Source organism: Emydura macquarii, unplaced genomic scaffold, assembly GCF_026122565.2.
Source record: "Emydura macquarii macquarii isolate MOO-44397 ecotype Brisbane River unplaced genomic scaffold, CSIRO-AGI_Emac_v2 contig_1043, whole genome shotgun sequence".
NCBI classification, from domain to species: domain Eukaryota; kingdom Metazoa; phylum Chordata; order Testudines; family Chelidae; genus Emydura; species Emydura macquarii.
Window position 1 is genome coordinate 14537261 of NW_027131180.1, and position 24971 is coordinate 14562231.

The following is a 24971-nucleotide window of genomic DNA, read 5'->3' on the forward strand; positions in this document are numbered from 1 at the left end:
CTGTTGTCCACATGCTCCAGGGTCTCAGACATTTTTAGCTCTTTTGGTGTTGTCTTTCCTACTGAGACTGTCACTTGCTGGGGTGATATGGAAGACATAGCAGCAAGACTTGAATAGTGCCAAATTGTGCTGCAACTAGGAACTTCAGCACCTGCACTTATCAAGACATTATAGTTAGGCAGTCAGGGTGCCATATGTCCCACTCATGCAACCAATCTGATTTTTTACTTGACATTGCTATGCAGGTGAGTGGGTTTTTAAGCTCTTTTATGACTGAAGATCTCATTTCCATATGTTGAAGGGAAAAAAGCTTCCTTGATCCCACCTGTCTGTCTAAGTACCATGCTATCCCACTCCTCTCCTTTGTCTCCAGTATCCTATAACATGCTGCCTAAGCGTCTCCAATTTTCTCCTGGATCCCCCTTCCATTCTGCACGTGAGGTACACCATGCAGTTGTTTCCTCTAGAATTGTCTTTTCTGTTTGAGGGTGGAACTAGGACTCATTCTTCTTGTGCCGGTTTCCTAAGATTGCTGAGATCGTTAGTGGGGAGTACTTCTTGTAATAAAGTGGGAAACAGATTTTGTAACTGCTGTTTTCACCACCACAGCCATCCCAGAACCTGAGCCTATCCATATGCCATGTCACGAGCCGAGCCCACATTTGACATTTTTCATCTCCTTAGTAAAAAAGACTTCTTGTGATAATCAGGCATAGGAGAGAAGAATAAGGATGCAATTCCACTTTCATACACTGTTGAATGGTGGGAATTCATGGTGGGATTTTTTTTTTTTAGTTGAGGATTGTGTGCTGTTTAATGCATAGAGGCTTTATGTGATGTGTGCTGCGATTTCACTATGTGCTGCTATGATTAGAGGTTGTAATAAATTGCGAAGCATATAATAATGTTTCTTTGTACATCTAAAGCAACTTCCATCCAAAGTTCCTCAAAACATATCTGTGAGGAAGACATTTTTGTCCCCATTTTAAAGATAGGGAAACTGGGGCATGGAAGAAACTTGGTTATGGGCACCACAACAGTTCTCACAGAACTGGGACTAGCACCCATATCTTTAGACTGTAACTTGCTTTAACCGTAAGACCATCTTTCCCCTCAAATGACTTTTTAGTCTTGTAATTAAACTTAAAAATAATCAAAACAGAAAGAAAAGGAATTTTTGTGACATTTTCAAACTTAGGGATCTGTGGACTCTGAGATCTAAATTTTCAGAAATATGTGCACTCGAATGCATACCTAATGTGTATGCATAGTTACCACAGTTGCATGCACAATCACTGTAATTATGTATACAAATTAGGTGTGCAATTTGAGGTTAATTTTCTGAAAATTTAGGCTGGAATGGATGGTTCTAGGATTAAGATTTGGATTTCAATTAACCATTAGCATTAAATTGACAACTAGATTTGTTATAATTCCACGATGGGCTATTAAATCGTGTATGAAGTTTCTTCAAGAAACATGAAAACATGTGGTAACAGTTTTTTTTCTCCGTAACTTACATGTTAACAGTTTTATAAAATGCTGTTAATATATTTCCCAAAGTATCCGATGAACTTGAGGTATTCACAGTTTGTTGATTTGCTGTTTTACTGCAGGTGGAAGTTGCAGCTCCATGAACTGACAAAACTTCCTGCTTTTGTACGTGTGGTGTCAGCAGGAAATCTTCTAAGTCATGTTGGTCATACAATTCTGGGAATGAACACAGTCCAGTTGTATATGAAGGTTCCAGGGAGTAGGACACCAGGTGAGTACAGACATTTTCCATGAAAAAAACAAACAAGCAGTAAGTTCAAGAAGGTGTTAACTTGGCCACATTGCAGATCCTGTATAGTTTGATATGCATAAATATAACAAAAGCATTCATTAAAGTATTAGTTTAAATGCTTCATATCTAACTTTTAAGTGCTTTTATTTTCACAACCTTAAATGTTTATTATTGGTAACCTTTTGAATTTAATTGCCTGTTTCTTTAAGAAAAATGAGACAGTATAGGCTTACTTGACTTGCAGAGCTTGCAAGCTTCTGTAAGATTTTCCAGCAGAGCTTGTAAATTCCTACAATGGTATCTTTTAATTAAAATCTTTGAGCTAAACCTTGTTTAGTTTAAATTCTGTTATCTGAGGGTAAAAGGCGTCCCTCAATGATAGTTTTGTGGTTAAGGCATTGAACTAGGACTTGGAAGATCTGGGTTCAGTTCCTGGTTCCGCCTTTGGTTTCATGTATGACGTAGTACAAGTCCCTTAGTGTATCTGTGCCTCAGTTTCCCATCTGTAAAATGGAGGCAATATTACTACTTCTTTGAGTAATGTCCCTATAGGTGCTGCACAATATGATTGTCCGCTTTCCTATGCTGCTGATCCAAGAACTTTGGTAGCAGTGTCCGTTGGGCCCACATGTGCGCTGTCTCTCCTCATGGTGCGCCTCAAAGCTAGTTAGCCATATGCGAGCTAACCATCCTCAGTTCCTTCTCAGCTGGGCCTGACTTTATCTGTCTCTTCACAGATTGTTAATTCTTTAACCATTGCTAATTTTTAGCTTCCTTTAAAGCCTCACTTTTTTTTCTTTCTTTCTTCATTTTGTTTTCTTTGGCTGTTGCCTAAAAATGAAAAAGACACCCTTCCCCCTGGACAAGGGTATGCCCAGCTCCCTGGGCTTCAAGAAGTGCCACACTTTCAGCAAGGCAATCCTGATTGTGGACAAGCACTCTCAGTGCATCCTCTGCCTCAGTGAGGGCCACATCCAACAAAAATGTGCCCACTGCCAGCACCTCCTTTTGAGATCCCACAAGGACAGAGCGCTTCACCAACAAATTATCTTCATGGAGACAGCTCTTTGACTGCAACCATCCAGCAGGCTTGAGTCTCCCCCACAGCCTTGAACTGCAGAGGACAGTGGGTCGAGGAAAAGAGCTAGGGACTCCTCTCACAATCAAAAAAGAGAGCCGAAAGCCCGCTCAGCAAGCCTAGGGATAGTAGTAAGCAATTACCATCTCACTCAGTATTCTCAGCACCGAGATCACAATCTGGTACCCAGGCCTCGTGGCGACCGTTGGTATCCAGTACTGCCGACAAGCCCACGGACCCTTTAGGCACAAGCACTGAATCATCAGCCCTGAAAGATAAGGACAAATACCCTAGGAAGATGCTACTGATACACGAATCGAACTCTGTACAGCCGGCGTTACTAGCCCACCCAGCACTAGAGTGACTGGTACAGATGAGGTCTCCATTTCTTCCTCCTCCTCCCCCCAACCCACCAACACTGGGACAATTGGTACCGGCAAAATTCCACCAGACCAGAGTCTTCTGCTTGATGGAGGCACTTGAGTCTCCACTCTTCAGTACCAACAGCACTGCACAGTGCCTTTGTCAGGCAAGCAGGATATCCCAACAATCATGCTATGTCCCTCCACTGTCTAGTGAGGTGTTGGACAGTGAGCCAGAGGAGATTTCTCAGTACTCTTCCCAGGGTCCATATGAGACCTACTATCAACAGGGTCCAGGAATGTACCCGTAGATGGCACCACCACCATCTTGGTACGACCATCCATAGGCATCTCCAAATATGCCACCACATTGACCATGCTGGGACCCTTTGGTGGAAAGCCATATCCTCCTCTTCCCCAGATGAAGTGGTCGTGCCTTCACCACCTCCATGGCAGATGATTTCCAAATGTGCCAGGAGCTGGAGAAAAGAGTAGCAGATACCCTCCACATACCACTGGAGGAGGTCAAGGATATACACCACCAGCTCCTTGATAATCTCCACTCTTCGTCCTCCTCGAAGATCGCCCTCGCGATTAATGAAGCCGCCTTAGACCCGGCTAAAACAGTGTGGCAAACTCCAACATCGGTAGCCCTAGTGTGCAAGCATGTGAACGAGAAATATTACGTCCCCACAAAAGAATTGGAGTTCCTTTTTTCCCACCCATCACCCAATTCCATCATGGTGGATGCTGTGAATTTCTGTGGCCTACAACACTATTCCAAGTCAACATCCTATGACAGGGATTGGAAGCGCTTTGATCTCTTTGGTAGGAAGATGTATTTGTCAGCCACCTTACAATTTTGCATTGCCAATTTATCAGGCGCTCACAGCAAAATACAATTACACCAATTACAATAAGCTGAATGACTTCATTGATGATAAACTGCCAGAGAGTCATGAGGAATCCTTCAAGGCCATCATTCAGCAGGGAAAAATAATGGCAAAAACATCACTATAGTCGGCCCTTGATGCCACCGACACAGCAGCTAGATCTATCTCCACATCTGTGGTGATGAGGCGGGTGTCATGGTTCCACTTGTGCGGATTCCCAAAGGAGGTGAAGACCACAGTAGAGTACCTCCCCTTCATGAGTGTGAAGCTCTTCACTGAAAAGACCAACACCTTCCTCCATACCTTGAAGGATTCCAGGGCCACCCTCAGATCAGTTGGAATCTATTTACCGGGGCAAAAGAGACACTTTAGCCCCTGATCCCAACACAGGTTGTATACATCTCAATTCCCATCCCAGCGCCATTATGAGCTGCAAAGAAAAAAGGAAAAATTCCTGAAGTGCAAGCCCTCTTGTCCACAATCTTCGACTCAGCCCTCTGCCTCTAAGCACCACTTTTGACGAGCAGGTTGAGGTTCCACAAGACCACTCCCCGCGGTCGTTTATGATTATGCACCCATTTGGCAGCATTCTGCAGTGCCTGGGAACACACAACGTTGGACAGATGAGTCCCTTCCTGTCCCCTCCACAACACCCTTCCCCGTCCCTCTCCAGGGACCTGTCTCACAAGAGTCTACTATGAGAGAAAATAGATCAACTCCTTCAGTTATGAGCCATAGAACCTATACCTCAACATCTACGAGGCAAGGGGTTCTACTCTCATTAGTTCCTAATACTCAAAAGAAAGACAGATTTGGAGACTCATAATGGACCTCAGAGCTCTGAACAAGTTTATCAAAGCTCCGAAGTTCAAGATGGTCACCTTATTGATGACCATTCCATCACTGGAAAAGGGAGACTGATTTTTGGGCCTCGACCTATAGGATGCCTACTTTCACATTTCAGTCCTATTGGCCACGGACGATTTCTCAGATTCACTCTGGGACATGACCATTACCAATACAGAGTCCTCCCTTTCAGTCTTTCATTGGCCACAAGAGCATTTTCTAAAGTTCTCTCAGTGGTAACCACTTATTTACGCTTGCAAGGAATAATGATATACCCATACTTGGATGATTGTCTCCTTCCGATCACTCCAGGCTTGTACAAACCATCAACACCACAATATGCTTGTTTACGGAACTGGGCTTACAGATCAATACCCAGAAGTCAACCTTCACATCAGTGCAGCGCCTGGAATTCATAGGGGCTGACCTGGACGCTCTACAGGCCAAAGCCTTCCTACCTCAACGTAGGTTCCTATCTCTGCTGTCATTCATAGACACTGTTCAACACAGTCCACAAATACCAGCCAGACTCTGTCTCCAACTGTTGGGGCATATGGCAGCAGGCACAGCAGTGATACCACACGCCAGACTCCACATGCAATGTCTCCAATTATGGATCAGTTTGGTTTACAGATTGAACAGGGACGGGCTAGACAAACCTCTGTTACTACCTACCAGGATCAAAAACTCATTAGACTGGTGGAAGGACCCAGCCAGTGCATGCAAAGTAATCCCCTTCTCACAGGCATCAGCATTGTCACTCCTTCCCACTGGCACATCACTCATAGGGTGGGGAGTGCATTTAAATGGCCTTACGACACAGGTCCAGTGCTTACCTATGGAGATATCTCTACACATCAGTCTCCTCAACCCAAGAGCGGTCAGGAATGCCTGCGCCCATTTCCTCCCACTGATAGCAGTGTTACATACAAAGATCCTAACAGACAACATAGCCAGTGTGTACTACATCAACTGTTGGGGAGGCAGGTCGCTCTCCCTATGTGCGAAGCAATGACATTATGGAACTAGTGCATTCCTCACAACATCACTTTGTCCATGGCTTACCTCCCAGGCACACAGAACTTGATAGCTGACACCCTCAGTCACAAATTCCTGCACGATTATAAGTGGGAAATGAACCTGTCAGTAATCCACAGCCTGTTCACACAGTGGGGAACACCGTCCATAGACCTGTTCACAACTTACAAGAACAAGAAGTGTCCATGCTATTACGCTACGGTTGGGATGAAACAGCACTCTGGGCAATGTTCTCCTCCTCCCCAGGACAATGACCTTCTTTACACCTTTTCCCCGTTTCCTCTTCTGCTGAAGGTCCTGCTAAAAATAAAAAGGGACAGAGCTCACATCATCCTGATTGTTCCTACATGTCAGAGACAGACCTGGTGCCCTTACCTGACACAGCTCGCAGCATGCCCGCCAATCTGTCTCCCGACCTTTCCACACTGCCTTCATAGGCCGAAGGACGTACCTTACATCCCACCTTGGGGATTCTTTACCTCAAAGCTTGACTCCTGCTTGGTTTCAGCACTTAGAAAGTTCATTCTCAAAGGAAGTACAAGAGGTTCTGTTATACAGTAGAAAGTCCTCCATGTAACATACTTATCTGCAGAAATGGTCCAGATTTCAGATTTGGTGCATCTCTCCAATGTCAACAATGCTTCCACATATTTTGGGATATGCTCAGACCCTAAAAATATCGAGACTATCCCTAAACTCTCTTAGGGTCCATCTAGTAGCTATCTAGCAGAGGGATACTACGTACTGTTGCATCCAACTACTAAAAGGTGCCTCAAGGATATAATAAATCCCTTCCCTCAACCTGGACTTCCTACTCCTATGTGGGACCTAAACCTTGTACTGAAAGGGCTGACCTAGGCCCCCCTTCGAACCCATGGCCATCTGTTCACTAACGCAGTGGTTCTCAAACTTTTTAAATGGAGCCCCCCATGGACTTCAGTCTAACAATCATGCCCCCCTTCCCCTTTCTGAAGGGGGGGCCCTTTCAGAAAAAAACAGGGTGCTTCCCATGCTATAGGCCCTGTTTTTTTTTCTGAAAGGGGCGGTTCAGGGGAAGGGGAGGCACAATTGTTAAGGGGGCACTTCCCTCGCTGTAGGCCCTAATAATCGCTTCCCCCAAACCTCCCCGCTTTCAGGAAAATAAACAGGGCCTACAGCACAAGAAGCGCCCCCCTAACAATCGCCTTCCCCCGAGCCCCTCCCTTTCAGAGAAAAAAACGGGGCCTACAATGCAGGGAGCCTAAGCAGCAGCATGGGGAGCAGGGGCAGCAGCTGCAGCAGCAGCACAAGGAGCGTTACCAGCAGTGGCAGGGGGCTGCTGAAGGAGATGGGCAGCGGCTGCTTCCATCTCCGGGGAGTGTGGAGCTGGACCGGCTCTGTCCCCTGCTCTGCGTCCTCCCATGATACATCTTGCACCCCCCACTTTGAGAACCACTGCACTAACGTAGCATCAGTGAAAATTGTCTTCCTGATAGCAGTTACCTTAGCTAAAAGAATAATGGAGATAGCAGCTATGATTGCCCATTCCCCTTACACAGAATTCTTTCCAGACAAGATTACACTTAGGCCACATCCAAAATTAATCCTTAAAGTGACCTACCTGTTTCACATGAATCAATCAATTCACCTTCATATCTTCTACCCCAAGCCTCACCAAAACTATAGGGAGGCCATACTGCATACCCTAGATGTGAGGAGAGCCCTGGCCTTCTACCTTGATAGTACAACGGTCTTCAGAAAATCCTCTTAATTTCTGTGGCAGAAAGATCCAAGCGCTCAGTAATATCAGCCCAAAGACACTCTAAATGGATGTCGAATTGTATCAGTTGGTGCTCCAAATTCACAGTGTGACCCCTTCAGACTCAAGATCTACAGAACAGCAACATGGCTCACAGAGCACTATGTGAACCCTGAGGACTCTTCCTCTGATGCCATCTTCAGCTGTACAGTACTGTCATCTGTAACTGATCCAACTCTAAAGTCCCAGCCCTCCAACAGGGATGCTGCTCAGGATTCACCTACAGTAGAGCGCCAATAGGGACACTACTCGAAGAAGAAGTAGAGGAAGTTACTCACTTTGTGCAGTAACTATGTTTCTTCAAGATGTGTGTCCCTATTGCTCCACAACCTGCTCTCCTCCCCTTTACTTCAGAGTTCTTGTTATGACTACAGTAGAGAAGGAACAGAGAGAGGACAGTTAGCCTGCATGCAGTAGCTAGCCTTGTGGCGCAACACAAGGAGAACCCAACGGACACTGCTACCAGTGTTCTCCGATCAGCAGCACAGGGACGCAGACACACCTACAGCAGAGCACCAATAGGGACACGTGTCTTGAAGAAACTTTATAAGGTGAGTGACATGTTTTTAGTGTGTCTTGTCTATGTAAATTGAAAGCTCTGTGGAGCAGAGATTATTTCTTACTGTGTGCATAAAACAGTGGGACTCCAATCTTACTTGGGGCCTCCAGGTGCACCCATAAAAAAAAAAAAAATTGTTTGACTGAAGCTCAGGTCCAGTAGAGTTCTTAAGGTCTACAAGAGTAGAGCTGCAAAATATTATGCAGCTCAAAGGTTAGAGAAATCGATAATTTCTAATCACAAATCAGTCAAAGCAAAACTGTGTTGTCACTGGTACATATCCTGACTGATAGTGTTTTAATTGTGTATTTAAAAAAAAATTGTACACACCCAGATGATATGGTGGTAGGCATTATGTACAAATACATATATAATTAAGCTGTGATATAAGTTGCCTTAATAATAATAATAATAATAATAATAACAATAATTAGTGCTTACATAGTACTTTATGTGTTCAGTGCTGTCCAAACAAAATTACCATCACTATGAAAATAACAATTTTTCTCATGAATTTCAGGTCACCAAGAAAATAACAACTTCTGTTCAGTAAACATAAATATTGGTCCAGGTGACTGTGAATGGTTTGTTGTTCCTGAAAGCTATTGGGGTGTCATGAATGACTTCTGTGAAAAGTAAGTTTCATACGCGGTTCTCACATGTTTTGAGATCTTCAGTACATATACCTGCCAGATGCACAAACACACGCACACACTGTCAATTGGGAGGTGGAGGTAATATTTATAGCTTTTGATGTAACCAGAAAAGTCTGTTAAAGTGCTTAGGAAAAACCTAGATCTTATTCAGCATTTTAACCAGATAGATTGCAATATGCAAAAAAAACCAATTTGTGATTACCTCGTTGCCTCAGGACAGTTTTGCCCCAAACAATCAGTAGTTAACATAGATTTATCTCAGGAGTTTTTAAAAGAAAAAGTAAGTGTGGGGAGGCCATAGATGACAAGACCTCAATCCAATTTCCACCTTACAAAAACCATCATAGTCATTGTCACTCTCTTGGATATTTAATTTTGTACATGAAGACTGACTAGCACTCTTGCTCAAATGGTGATCTTTCCATATCAGTTTTAAGGTACGTTGGAAGGGTGATGGGAACATTTATATTGCCCCTATACATGATTAATCTGCTCTGTTACTCAAGTGTATTTTGTATATACACGTGTTTATTCAGGTGTTTTTTTTTTTTTTTTTTAAATGGCCATAATAAATCTGTATTGGGTTAATTCTGTAGATTAGCAAATTTTTAAACTATAGCTGGGTTTTCTTATGTGTTCATTATTTGATTGTATGATAGTGGTACATTCTTTTCAAAGACTGCACAAAACTGAAAAATGCTTTAAAGAAAAAATGTCACAAACATGACAACTTGGAACTAGATTCAGACCATTTTGAAACTGTTAGAGAGCAGCAGAGGAAATCAAAAGGTGGAAAGCTAAAAGTCAAAGTAGTTTGAAGAATTTGAGCAAACCAGGCCTCTTCCTGAATCACTGAAGGTAATGCAGCAGTACTGGGTGGCATCATCTCACATATAACATGGGCTTAGGCTTAAGAGCAGCCTGACAGGTCCAAGGGATCAAAGAGGACAAATAAAATACATGCTCAGCTCAGCCCTTGTATTTAAAATATATGAAGAAAAAAATGTCAAAAGACACCCTTTAGGAACAGTTTCAAGTAAGATGTGGAAGAGGATAAAAGAAAAAGCAATGTAGTTATTGAATTATTGAAGATGACCAGGTAGATCCTGTGTATTTATTCACTGGAAGAAACTTATGTGAGCCAAAACTCTTCAGCTCACTTGACTGCAATTTATAATTAACTGCTATATAATAATTGTACTTTTAATAAATATATTGCTTATATCACTGAGCTGCATATATTACAGAAGTAAAGCAGTAGAAAGTTAAAATGCCAGACGTACATGTACAGGTATATTTTGTGTTACTAGAATGGTTATCTGGTAATGTATATTTTCATCTAAAATTGTGGAACTTAATCTTTAGAAGGCTTAATATGTTTCCTACAATTTTCATTTAAAAAAATTGGCTCATGACTTTAGATACTAGGGAATAAAGTTGAATATGAATGAATGAAGTTAAATTTGAGATATTAAGGTTTTATTTTTATAATAATTGATTGTTTTCAAATCATTAGTGTTACCAAAATAATTTTCTATGTGCGAGTAATAACTTAATACCTTAAACAATTGTTCTCATATTAAGTCCAGCTAGTTTCTGTATAATGCTAAATTTTGGAAGAGTCACTTAATTTACTATCAGCCACCTAGAGATGAAAAGGTTGGTTGTTTTTTTTTTTTTTACCATTTCCAGTGTCATCAGTCACAAATTAGAAGCATTTGTAATAGTGATCAACTGTATGCATGTAATTTTGATTAACTTAACTATATCTTCTCCGTAGGCATAGACCCCTAAGGTATCTATCGGTAAATGTGGAAAACTGTTTTTTTCCTTATTGTTTCAGAAATAATATGAATTTCCTAATGGGCTCTTGGTGGCCTAACCTGGAAGACCTGTATGAAGCCAATGTCCCAGTTTATAGGTTTATTCAGAGACCTGGGGATTTGGTGTGGATAAATGCTGGCACTGTTCATTGGGTTCAGGCTATTGGCTGGTGTAACAACATTGCTTGGAATGTTGGCCCTCTTACAGGTATGATGAAATAATACGTATGATGACATAGATAATTTATTACTACTGTACCACATATATCTTAACTCTCTTGGGCTTTTTGTGTTAATTGACCATATTTTACTAGATAAAAATTGTATAGTCTCTTGAAACTATTCCAACACAAACTATATAATGTTAAAACCTGAAATGTTTTCCTCTGAAGGGAGACTGAAAACACAAGCAACCGCAGTCCTTTCACTATTTATTTAGAGTAATCCTCATTCCTTCAAACAGTTGACCACAATTGCAACTGTTAATTTTGGTATAAAGACAAACAGAGAAAGGGAAAGAGGAAATGATTAGATGAGCTTACTCTATCTTGCACTCCAGTTTCTTCATTTCTCCTCTCCTTATCCTATCTATTTATCTAGGAAAGAACTTGCACAGGTAATGAGGACTGACCAGTCCGGTTAGTTTTTCAAGACTAATGATATATTTTTATGTTTTTTAGTAACAGGCAATTATAAACCAGTATAAAATTCTTTAGTGTATAAAAAGCATCTGGAATATTAGCTTTAAGTACAGTCCTTCAGTATAAAACCAATAAAAGCATTTGGCATTTCAAACACACAGCTACAAGAGAATTATGTAAAATCATTAGGGTTCAAACCTGGTTTAAGCAGAAAAATAGAAAGATAATCTCAGAGAGTGGGAGGAAACTCAGCAGACAAAACAAAAGATTTAAGAGTTGCACTTTAAAAAATACCTATTTTCTTAAATAGTAATGCACATGAGAAACTTTGTTTAGTGAAATAAGCAGTATCAATTCAAGATCACATGAATTGACTGGCATTCTCTGAGCAGCAACACATGTTTTGCAACAAGTCCCTTCCCATAGAGATACTCCTTTTTTTTTGCTTAGCATAAATTTAATGTGTCTAACATATCACAACAAATTTCTGTATATTGCGTAATCTGTCATTCAAAGATAAATTGCATATTGTAAATATATGACAGGATTATACTATAGAATAGGATGGAACAAAGGCATCCGCAGAAACTAGCAAACTAGATTTTTAATCCTAAAATATTTGAAAATTTAAAATTTAAATATTTTTAAAGCAGTGATCTTTGTTTACTTTAAAAATAAAACTATTTTAAAAACCACTAATTTATTTAAAAATGCTTTTTCAAGTTATTGTTGTGGAATTGTGTATGTTCTAAATATAAGGGACTATTGTGTAAAAATGTACTTTCAAAACTGTAAAAATTTTAATTGTAACCACTGTACCATACAGTATGCCGTTTTCTCCGGTCTTACAAAATCCAGGTTTTGAGTATGACCAAGAGATCTTATTATATCCTAGTTTAGCTTGTCTTAAAGTTTCTATAACTTTTTCATGTAGCCTGTCAATATAAATTGGCAGTGGAACGGTACGAGTGGAATAAATTGCAGAGCGTCAAGTCAATAGTACCTATGATTCATCTTTCGTGGAACATGGCACGAAATATAAAGGTCTCCGATCCAAAGCTTTTTGAAATGATCAAGTAAGTGTGTTTTAAACTTTCTGTATACCCATTCCCATTTTGATTGCTGACCGTTCTTATTTTGACTCTCATTTACATTTAATTTGCAAAGACTATGAAGCAGGACTCCACTTCTAGAAAAAATAAAAACCAAGAATAATCTTTCAAGCCAAAGTTTTCTTTTTTAGAACAAATAATCTTTCTGGTGAAATCCATTGTATTAGGTTGTGTTTAGCATTACATGAAATGAATACTATTTTGATGTGGTGAACTGAGTATACAATGTCATTTTCAGGCCTAGATTCCCTGAGAGATTTTTAATCTTAACTTAAATGTGAACTTCAAAGATTTTTTAAAAAATATTTTAGGTGTCAATCCTGCAACTTGTGTGCAGACAGACCTCTGCGGTCTCTGATGGGGCCCTGTATGAGCACGGGAGTCTGCCTATATACAACAAGTTGAAAGATTGGCCTTCTGCTGTCAGTAAACATCAAACTCAGGTTGAAAATATGTAATTATTCTTACAGTTAAATTTAATATTTTAATAGTAAATTTACTTGTCCATTTCCAGTACTCACATTTAACTGACTTATAGCCTATTATCCCCAAGAGAACCAGTAAAAACATCATTGCCAGGCAAGGAGGCAGGGTTTGGAAAGCCTCTTTTCCTTCTCCTTTCATTTGAACAGTCCTGCAGCTGATTAAATTGAGTAAATGAGATGGTAACATTCAGGATTCAAAAGTGATAGGGTTGGCTTTGTGTGGGGGTGTGTGGATGTGTGTGGGGGTTATTCCTACAATTCAAAAGTGTGTTTCACAGGCTCAGGCCACCTTTAACATATCTTTCAAGTCATACAAAAATAAATCTGGCACCACTTCAGCCCTCTGAAAACCTGAGAAAATAGATGAGCATTCCAGCATATTCTAAAGATGAACATTTTCATGACCTTTTGTGTCACTCCAGGCCAAGGTAGAGGGGAATAAATGACTCATCACAGAGAATCCCCTCCTGGCAGCTCTTGTCATTTTAAACTGAGGGGGTTATGAATCACCTTGAAGGTGACCTGTAAAAGTTGGGTTTAACCTCACAAAGAAGAGAAAATTACACCCTATAACCCCACCTTCTCCCAAGATGTATTTTAAAAAAAAGTCTGAGAGGGTTTTTTCCTGATACTTTTTTACATTAGAAATTTAGGTCCTCTCTAGGCTGTAACACATCCTGATGACTGGAGAACTAATGAAATGGTTACAACACAAAGGCCAAGACCGGAAGTTGAGAGAGGAAGGATTTTTAATCAGACTGTTTAAAAGTCTAGGCTTTGGGGGGTTATGAACACCTGCATAACTTCAGTGACTAACTTTTCGGGTAAAGACAGCCTGTGTTTAAAAAATCAACATACTTACCCTTTCAGATAAGCTGTTAGAGCTCACAATGAGCATCTTTGGGAAGTCCCACAGATTCTCCAGCACATTCAGGGAGGACTAAAGTATTGCTATATGTTTGACTAACAGCCTCTGGGAATCTAATGAGATGACTAAATTGCAAATGTACCCCACAAATGAAGATACATTCTAAATCAGATGGGCAGATAAAATCTTTGCCATATTTTGCAGTTGTTTTCCCTAGTGTACCCAATATCTCTTCTATTTTACCTGGATGAAGCCTCATCCAATGAGCAATCATCCAACCCACAATTTCTGCTAGACTCTTAGCCAAGTGTTTGTTCATAGTATCAGTTCAGTTGACATGGAGACAGAAAAGTGTCATCAGCATACAGAACCAGTGAAAACACCATTGCAAGGCAAGGAGGCAGGCAGCATACAGAATACATGTATGTCTCTCCTCTAGCCCTCATATCTGCTCCATATATATATAGAGAGAGAAAATAAGGGTTCCAACTAGTACTCTCTGAAAACTTATGTGAGTGTCCTTGAAAGAGAAGAGCCATTGTCCAAAACTATCCACTGGACCTGCACAAGGAGAAAAGGATGGGGCCACCTGAGAATAGCTATGTCCACTCCTGCTACCTTCTATGGTTATATTTCCAACACTTTATAGTCCTTGGTTTCAAACAGAACTCGTTGATAAGGTTAAGATTCTGTCATGTGTATTTTTAGTACAAGTCAGGGACATGTCTTGGGCAATAAACAAAAATTCATGGAAGCCACAAATTGTCCCTGACTTTACTCCCTGGAGGAGTAACACAGCTGCTAGGGCTTTCAGCTGGGGCTGGCTGCCTTCAGCTGTTGAGCACCAGTGCATGGCCCCCAGTCAGCTCTTCTGCGGCCCTGGGGCTGGCCAGCCGGTCAGCTCTCCAGCGGTGGCCCCGGGGCTGACAGCTGCTCCAGCCCTGCCCCAGAAGTCATGGAATCTGTGCCCAAACCAAATTCTTACTCACTGAATGTGAGCACAAACAACTGATCTTTATTCATCATCAGGAAGAGTTTATTTATCAATGCAGCAGGTGCCAGCTCCATGCCAAACGCAGATCTGTATCAAAATTGATATGGGCCAAGGAAATCCAAGGCATTTAGATAGTCTAAACCAGTTGCTTCTTCTGGGAGTTAAGTACCAAAATAGGCAGGAAATAGAGTATCCAAGGAGTTTTTACTGAACTAAAAAAAAAAGACTCATGCTTCTGATTTGAAAAATAAACAAAAATGTTCTGCAGTGTCATATAGGCATTGGCATACATGACAATGAGCACGGTTTAAAACTAAATGTGAATAAAAAGTATACATGTAAATGTTTGGGACTCTTGTGCAAGTGAAAGAATTAAAATATGTGCATTTGAAAGAAAGTTTGAGCACATTAAGACACCACAATAAGCATGCAACCCAGCATTGTTCTTTTAAATAAAAGGCAAACAAAAAGGACTAGAAACTTATAAAAAAGATCTTAAGGTGTTGCTGAAATTGTCTGGAGAACCAAATAAAAATATCCAAAATAAGTTAGATTGCTCTGAGAAAAGACCCGCCCCCAATCTCCAAAAGACAAACGAATCCCCAGATGATAATAGCAGAAGTGTCTACTCTATAAGAAAGGCTTTTACAAATATATCAAGCCAAAAAAAAAGGGGGGGGGGAATTATTAGAGAGAATGGGGACACATTAATAAGTGAGTAGGGAGACAATAATTCTAAAATGATTCAAATAGTCAACAGCTTTATAGGGAAAAAAGTCATTTTAAATGAAATAAAGAAAATGGGGTTTGGAAAACTAGAAAGCAGTGAAAGAGATACTGATTATAAAAGCACAGGTAAAAGAATATTTAGGAAATAATTAATATGCCCAAATCAGCAGAACCAGGTGATACGCATCCCAGGATATTTACACTGGAATAGACAAATTACTAAAGGATATATTTATAGAGAACAGTCCTGCATTTTCAAAGGAATGGAAAAGATGCCATCCAAGCTTTGAAAACTGCACCAAATATATAAAGGTTCAGATGCAAACCTCACTGCCTTTCCTCACAGAAGAAATCAGGCTGACATATCCGTCACAATGGGGTCACCCGGTGTCGGTAACAGACTGTAAGGTCTACCCTTACCTTAATAAAGTGTACTATTTAGAACAGTGTTTTCTAAATTTTTGAAACCTGAGCCTCTCTTCAGGAAGTGAAGTGAAATTAGTTGTGCCTCCTTTCAGCCCCACTGTGTGGTGTTAAAAATCTACAACTCTTAATTTATACATCTTTCATCTGCCCTCTGCCCTTAACAAGTCCTTCAGACACCACACACTTTGGTTAACACTGGTGTAGATCTTCATAATGATATTTTGTCTTCTTTCTTACATGCTTTTATTAGCAGTGAAATACTTTAAAGTATCAATATTGTTAACTATCATTGGCATCACAGTAATGGCACCTGGAGTAGTTTACAGCTATTGTTTCAGTCTCTATACAAGCTTAGGCAGATATTGCAGCATCTGCTCTTAGGTCAAGTTTTGAATGCTTCCTTCACAACTGTAACAGCTAGAAAACTTTCAAATGAAAGCTGAGATTCTGAAGAAGAATTGAGAGATGTGCGTGAGCATATTTGGTTTTGCTCTTAGGCCGGCCCAAAGACCCTTCTAAGTATTAGCATGGGAGCTCAAAATATTGTCGGTTTTTAAAATTTATTTTTAATTCAGGGCATACTTCTTAAATGGATACTGTATCAGACGTTTTACCTGAATTATTAAACTAATAAATACTACTTTATTGTGTGCTTTCAGTTACAAAAACAGGATAGCCAGCAAATAGAACAGACAGAAAATTAAAAGGTGTCTTTCCAGCCCTCAGATGTCTGATGCTGGACTGATCCCCCCCTGCTGCCTCCCTATCATTACCCCAAGATGATAAAATTTAATTGGCCAATCTCAAAGGGGTGATTGCAATGGCACAGAGAAGAGAGGTTGGCTAATTAAGGACTGCATATGACAACAGCCCTCATATATTTAATGTATTTGATTATCTGCAACCAGCAAATTATGGACACTGCCCCCAAATGACCCAGAAGTCTTCATTATTCTTAATGGCAATTCAGTGAAAGAGCTAAATAGATTACATAAACTGATGCTCTTGTACCATAATCGTTATATAATATGATGGCACTAAATGAACAAGTGTATAACAAATTTCACTTACATTCTCTCAGAGGTACTTAGTTTAGATTTAGATGTTGGTAAATGCCATATTTTGGGCTAGATGTCAGATGACTCATATTTTATTAGTTAGTAAAGACAAACGCTGTGCATTTCTTACCTTTATTTCAAAGATGTCTGTTTTTAAAATGGCTCGTTTTAAAAAAAATTTTGTTCATTTTTAGTACAAATTAATTCCCTGATCTCCTGCTGCAAAACTTTTCCAAATGTTTAGCTTTTGTCTTTTCTGACTTGATCATTTCTGCTTTTGTTTGAAATAATCCCAGACCTTTTCTTTTCCATTGAGTGAAGTGATTTAAATCACTTGATGCTAACAAAAAAAAAAAACATAAAATTTTGTTGAAACTTTGTAACACTAATTTGAATATTTCTGCTGTAGCAATTTTAAATTAAAATTCATAATGAAGCAAATTATAAATGCTTTTTTAAAATGCCACTACATTTAGTCTCTTATTTGAATTTTACAAACTTACTGTAGTCAAAAACCAAAATATTGGAAAATTATGGACCTGATCCTGCAAATAATTAAGATAGGTACACATAACATTAACTCTACTTACATGAATAATCCCAATCATTTACTTCAATGAGGGATTGATTACTTGTGCTTGAAATTAAGTGTGTGTATAAGTGATTGTCATTCATTAGGGTGTAAAATTGTATTTTTATTAAATATTTCTTATAATGGAATGAAATCTGTCAATTCAAAACAAAATTACTTCAGTGTTAGCAATGAACAGTTATTTAGACTTTGAATACGTTATCAAAGTTATTAAGAACTTTTATATTCACAGGCCAAAAATAGGTTTAGGGGTTTTTTTTGTAGCCTAAGAAAGCATTTTAGATTTCTCAAGTTTTGGAAGTTCAGTGTGTTGGAAGGTGGTGTCGGTTGCTAATATAGAACGGGCTTATTTGCTTATCAGTTTTGACTTTGAGTTTGTGTTGCTCTTACAGTACATATTCTAAGAAGTCCCTGGATTTGTGTTTTTTGGGTGGGTTTCAGCATAAATGGGCATTTTAAGTATGAAACATCTTAGCAGATAAAGTCTCAGGGTAGAATCTAAAATTGTGCTAACCTACAGAAGCAAGTACAAAACATATACATAAATAATTTAAGACTATAAAATAGAAAGAAAGTAAGGAACAAGTAATATGTTTAAACAATATTGGGAGGGAAGGGGGTTAGAACATCTTTCGACTTCATTTTCCATCAACCATTTTTCTTCCATTTATATTTTCCAATGTGTCTGTAATGTACATAACCACCATTTGCAGAGGAAAATCGGAGTACTGCTCAAATGCATAGGAAAGCTGAGAACTGAAAAATACTGTAAATTAGATATAAATTTGAAATTTTAAAAAGTCAGGTGACCCATTTTTGGCCCACTTATGAGAAAACCCTTGAAGTTCACATAATTTTGGAAAGCAAAATGATTTACTGCTGTACAGGGTGAGCTAAACTTCAAATCTATTTTTTATCATTTACATAAAAATACTGCAAACAATTGTAAATACTCATTTGGGAACACACTAAACTTATCTTCATTAATGCAGTAACCATACCAAAGTCACAATTATCATCCCTTTAAAAAAAAAAAAAAAAAATTCTATAGAAATCTACAGAAAATTATTTTCTAAAACTAGTCTGGGTGTATTTTTTTCCTCCTGATCTATAACAATTTCTACCAGAACTTAAATTTCTGGACTTTAGGCCATTGGAAGCTAGTTGTGTTGAGGAAGTGATTTCTTTGTAGGATGGCAGTGTAAAAGATGCTTTAGGTTGGCAACCCAATTCTTTGAGATTGATCTATGAAACATAATCTGTTTGTTTTTAGCCCAATAAGTCAACCAAACTTCTTGTTGATAATGTTAGATTAAAACAGTTGTATAACTACGAAGTGCACTAAAAAGTACAATATTTCGTTGTGTTTAAGGAAGTTTCGTTTGCTCCAATTAAAATGAAATACACTGACTGTTGTGGTGGGGTTTAAGGTTGAAAATAAATCAACAAATAAAGTTTAATTTTGAATTAAATACAGCGGAAATATTTGTGTTATAGTTATCTACTTTTGATTACTGTGATAGGTATTGCCTGTTGAGAACTCTCAAGCAGTGTCAGACATTGAGGGAAGCTCTAATTGCTATAGGAAAAGAGATTGTCTGGCATGGACGAACAAAGGAAGAGCCGGCTCATTACTGTAGCATTTGTGAGGTGAGTAGAAGTAAATGTTAAGAGCCTTGCAGTTTTAAATTGATTTATTTTTCTATTTTTAGGATGACTTCCATTATTATTGCTGCTATTAATTTTATATTTCCTTATTTGCAGTACAGTAGCACCCACAATCTGCTAGGTGCTGTACGTATGTATATGTAAGAAGACACAGTGCCATCTCCAAAGACCGTCCAATCTAGTGTTTTAGACATGGGCTGTATTTTTGCTATACTCTCCTTTGCAATGGACATATTGTTACTCATGCAATGTTTTTCCATTTTTTTGGGAACCTAAAAAATGGTTCATCCCATCTGTATTGAATTTGATCCACTGAGCTTCATTTTTAGAGTTGTATTTGTCTGTATTTTGCTGGTCAGAAATAGCACTGAAGAGAGAGAGAGGACTTTGGTACACTCTCTTCAAAGCATCTGCCACTCTTGCTGTGTGTTTTGATTCTCTGTAGTATTTAATAATACATTTTAAAGAACAGGATAGTAATTTTACTTAAGACCAAGTGAAAAGCACCATATTTGCACCTCTGAAAATAAGGCACTTTTTGTCCCAAGATGAGAAGTCAAAAAAGGGGGCACTGAAAATTAGTAGACACTTGAAAATGTTGACCTTAATTTCTTTATTTACCCATCTGCAAAGTGTGTATAATGCTTATATCTACCTTACAGGGTTAACACTCACTCAGATTATAAAACTTGCTTGGTTAATATTGGGAAGGGCCTGTGCTTTCTTTAATGACTTCATTCAAGCATCTTAATGTACTAGTATTAGTAGTAGTGGACGTGGGTCAGGGGAAGAGTCCCTACCTCTGTGGCTGAATGCTGGAACTGTGAATTTTTCTTGAGTTACCTTTGACTCTTTTCTATGTACATGCGCACACAGAGTCAGGATATAAATCCCAAATCAGCCAAGCCTTATTTTTGTAGCTTTCCAAAACCAGATCTCAACACTCATTTGTTTCCTGTCACACAGGTGGAAGTCTTTAATCTGCTTTTTGTCACTAGTGAGAGCAATTCTCGAAAGACCTATGTTGTACATTGCCAAGACTGTGCACGAAAGATAAGCGGGAACCTGGAAAATTTTGTGGTGCTAGAACAGTACAAAATGGAGGACATGATGCAAGTCTATGACCAATTTACATTAGTAAGTTATATCCAGTGGGTGCAAAACTACCTTTGTAAAGCCATTGTATGTTGTCTTGGTACTTATTTGTATATGAATACTTTGAATTTTCTGGTTCAAATGGATTTATAGAATTATATTTTCAGTTTTTATAGAAAAAATATTGAAGGAGCAGAAATGCGTGGAAAAGTACAGTAATTTACTACAGAGCATATAAGAGTTCACAGGGAATAACAGGTGTTACAATTCACAAGGATGAGGTTTAAATTTATAATATAGAGGCTACCTGAAAATCACATCTGGATTAGATGGAGACAGGTCTGCCCAGAAGGGGGGGTTGTTTGCCCCAAGACCCCCATTTGAGAGGGCCTCCAAAATGACAGTCCAGCAGCTGGGTCAAATTTGAGCGACAGGAATTGCGACCTGGTGCACAGGATCTCAGCACCACTCAGGTTTGGCACAGCCATGCCTCCTTCATCACAGATGAGCAGATGGGCCAAATCTGAGTGAAAGACATTGTGACATGGCACACGGGGTCACAGTGTCACTCGGGTATGGTACCCCATCAATTACTGTGGGGGGCAATTCGCCCATCCCAGCTGGACCCATATCCAGCCACCATTGGCATCATTGCACTGGTCCTATTGCAACCTGCCAGACTGAGAACCTGGAGGTAGGAGTGAGGTCAGGGATACTGCCCGCACTGGCAGCAGGGCTAGAGTTCTGAGAGGCAGAACCAGAAGTGGCTCCCTGGCTGCATACAGGTTACAGTGCCACTCCCCTCTCCAGGGAGGGCAGTGACCCTCAGGCCTGGGCCCATTCTTAAACCCACCCCATTCTGTCATGTTAAACTCTTGTCTCCGTGATAATTTTTTTGGAGTACCGGAGGCCTCAGTTTAAAATTTTGTCCTGGGCTTCCAGAAATCTTTGTGTGTCGCTAGATTGTGAGGGAAACAATCAAAAAAGTGAAGCTTGAAGACTACCACCACATTCAAGAGAAGCTCTGATGTGTTATTTCTAGTAGGAAATCAATATAGTTGTGGAATGGTGTGTACATTAAGACATCCCCTCATCCCCAAAAATTGGCTTTGCCCCTCTGCTTGGCAAGAGAATTCTCTCAAATAATTCTGTTTGACCTGGGGCCTCCTTTGCCTCTGAATTAAAAAGCAAAAACCTCGCTGTCCATCACCCTTGCCCATTTGTAGGCTTGTGCTGTACAGTGTAGCCTGCTGGTTTGAATTGTGCTAATGCATGATTGGCCGTACATTCCATATGATTTTCAGTGTTGCAGGCAAGGTCAGGGGGTCTCGTTAATAAACAGAGTGAGAGTGGTGCTGAATTGATTCATGACAAGCCTTGCATTTGCAGGAAAGTAGACAGTAGTTGGAGAGAGCATTCTGAGATGTTGTATTGCACTTGAATATGGCAGCTCAGAAATGGCTGTGCCTTTTGATTCATTTCCAGCTGCAATTCACAGTGCGGTTTGGAGAACTGTTTTTTCTCTTTTCTAGATGTATAAGATAAGTTGTAAGCTTTCAGCTAAAGCAGTGATTCTCAACCTGTGGGCCACTTGCAGCCCAATCAGCACTCAGCTGCGGTCCATGTGACATCCTTAAGTCCATACAGCTTGTGTGTGTGTGTGTGTGTGTGTGTGTGTGTGTGTGTGTGTGTATACATTTATATATATTTTGTGTGGATGCGGCCCACATAACACACAGAGAGCTGCATATGCAGCTTACAATGGTACATAGGGTGAGAACCACTGAACTAAGGTCTCAAATTTAAATATTCAGGGCATTCTCAGTGCTGGACCCTCTACTCTGGAATTCACTCCCTCCATAGGTCTAACAGAGCTCAAGGTTGTTGACCTTCCGTTCACGCGTAAAAGGCCCAAAATCATTGTATGTGACGCACTCTGATACTAAAGTGATTAATGTTACAGAAAAGCTTATAAATGTCTGTTCTCTCAGACTTCTTCTGAAGGAAGTGAGTTGAACAGAAAAGGTTGTATAGGGGAAAAGTTCTGTTGTCTAATTTTTAACACGTTCATCTAGATAATTGTTGTAATGGATGATTTAAAATAATTGTACCTGTGCCTAGAGAGTAAAAATGTAAAATACTAATAAAATGCAAATTGTAGTTGAATGTGCAGAAAAAAATCACAAATGTAGTGGTAGAAAAATCAATAAATGTAAAACCAATAATGTTAATTTGTCCCTTAAACTTTACACATATTGTTTACACAGATTTTTATTGAATAATTGCATTTTGCCCATTGTAGAAAAAGTAATTTATGTTTTCTTTCCAGGCTCCTCCATTGCCATCCTCCTCATCTTGACATTTTTCCATGGACATTAAATGAAAACTTTTCTGATATTCAGGAAGTGACCCAGTTCTGCACCACTGATTTTTTTGTAGCTATCCCATAAGGCTGCTGGCTGAAAGCTGTGTCTATGCAACCTTCCAAGTGCGGAGTGTCAACCAACTGGACAGGAGAGAGCACTGCCTCCTATTCCAGAACTCAAAATAAATAAAGCTCATCCAGCTGTACTTCAAAAAAAATAATAATAATTCCATGTTTTGTATATATCTGACAAAACTGGCAACATTATACAGACTACTGACTTGAAGACCACCTCTTTTGTATTTCTCTGTTTCTGGGCTGATGAATTAGTTTCATCCATTTTTCCCCTTCAGAATTTCCCTTGGAAAAAGTACTAGCTTAGCTGGTCATTTCTTTGTAAGGTAGTTAGAAATTTTAAGTCTTTCTTTGGGCAACTTTTTTTTTTTTTTTTTTAATGTGAAAAGTTAGGTGATATAAATTTTTTACTGCTTTTATGTTTTTCTGTCTTGTTTTGAAACCATGACGGTTACACTTTTGGTTCCTAAAATAAAATTTAAAAAAAATTAACAGCCAAGTCACAAAGATAAATGGGTTGCACATAGACTAAGGAATAAACTTCAGATTTGTGATTTTTGTTTCTAATCTTGATGTAAATTTACACTATTTATAAATACATATTTATTGCTTGAAAATATTTGTGAATGGAATGCTGTTATTTTTTCCAGATTACCTGCCATTGAAATTTTAAGGAGTTCTGTAATTTCAAACACTACTCCTATTACATTTTCTATATGTAAATAAAACTGCTTAGCATTGTACAGAAACTTTTATTAAAATTGTTTAATGTTTAAAGTTTTTCTATTGTTCGAGTTTTAAAAAGATTTTATGTACAGTGCCCAGTTTTTGTTCATTTTTGGACTCTGATTCTATATATTTTATATATACTTGTGTATATATATAATATATATAGACTCTGAATATAAATATATGTATAAAGATTTAGAGCCTAAATATCTCTCATTTTAAGTTTTACATCTATGGTAGATTTGAGATGTCTACTGTAAAGTATTGCTTACAAAGTATGATTATTTTTAAATATATATATATATATATATATATATATATATATATGGTATGTATCCTGAAGACATAAAAAAAACCCTTCAGACTGGTTTATTGTTAAATTGCACTTTTGCAATAACAGGCTAATAAATAGTTGCTGCCAAAATGTAATATCAGTAAACAAGTAATGGCTAATATTAAAGGTCACAGAGAAGTAATGGGATTTTTAGAAAGTTTAGAATAATTTTAGAGGATAAATGAGAAAATTAACCGTGGGTTTTGGTGGATCTGGTATATAGAATTCAACCAACTTGAAATTTGTATATTCCAATAGTCACTACTGACAAACTAAAATAAGACTTAGTCGTCTTGGTGTCAGTTTTGACCCAAAAAGGACATTTGTTTTGTGGTATCCTTTTGTATTTTCACATATTTTGTAATACAAAATCACTGGTAAATTTTTTTGAAGCACTAGGTTTATTTAGGGTAACTTTATAATATGTGACTGTAACACGGTTTGCAGTTTGAATTAATGATGACATTTATTTTATTAAGTTGCTCATAATCTTTCTCAGCAGTTCCGTAACACATTAAATCTAAATTTCAACATTTATAGTTTTCTTAGTGGATTAGAGTTGACTGATGCATAGAATTCTGCATGAAATGAACAGAATTTCTCACTGTTTCTAGTGGGATACCCAGCTGATTGCATTGTTACCTTCTCCTGTATTCAGAGTGAGATGTTAGACACACAGCATGCAGATATATTAATTAGATAATTGGTAAATATTGAACAATGACTAAGAGCAATTGTCTCTTGTATTAGTAGTTTTAAAAGAAAACAGTCTTTAATCAAGAATCAGTAGAGCTTGGTTAAGTGCTATTGCTGCAGTTTAACTATAGTTATAAATGATTTTCACACCACTTCTTTTAACTGTTGTTAGACAAAAGCATATAAAGATTAAAACGAAGTATGATAAACTCACATACTCTTGCCAGCAAAATTATAAACTAGCTGTTAGGAAGCAAATATTTGT

General features: G+C 38.7%; 1 protein-coding gene across 3 annotated transcripts in view; it reads left to right on the top strand.

Moving 5' to 3' along the window:
* KDM6A (lysine demethylase 6A) overlaps positions 1-23760 on the top strand; it is a 291991-nt gene extending 268231 nt beyond the window's left edge. For 2 of the 3 annotated variants that reach the window (XM_067545160.1, XM_067545157.1), the window contains 7 exons: positions 1617-1765; positions 8881-8995; positions 10860-11047; positions 12415-12556; positions 19268-19394; positions 20379-20549; positions 22837-23760. In XM_067545160.1, the coding sequence (XP_067401261.1) occupies positions 1617-1765; positions 8881-8995; positions 10860-11047; positions 12415-12556; positions 19268-19394; positions 20379-20549; positions 22837-22866 (922 nt within the window). In that variant the 3' untranslated portion in view covers positions 22867-23760. The remainder of the gene's footprint in view (positions 1-1616; positions 1766-8880; positions 8996-10859; positions 11048-12414; positions 12557-19267; positions 19395-20378; positions 20550-22836) is intronic. The other variant, XM_067545159.1, reaches the window with a different exon arrangement.
* The last annotated feature ends 1211 nt before the right edge of the window (positions 23761-24971 follow it).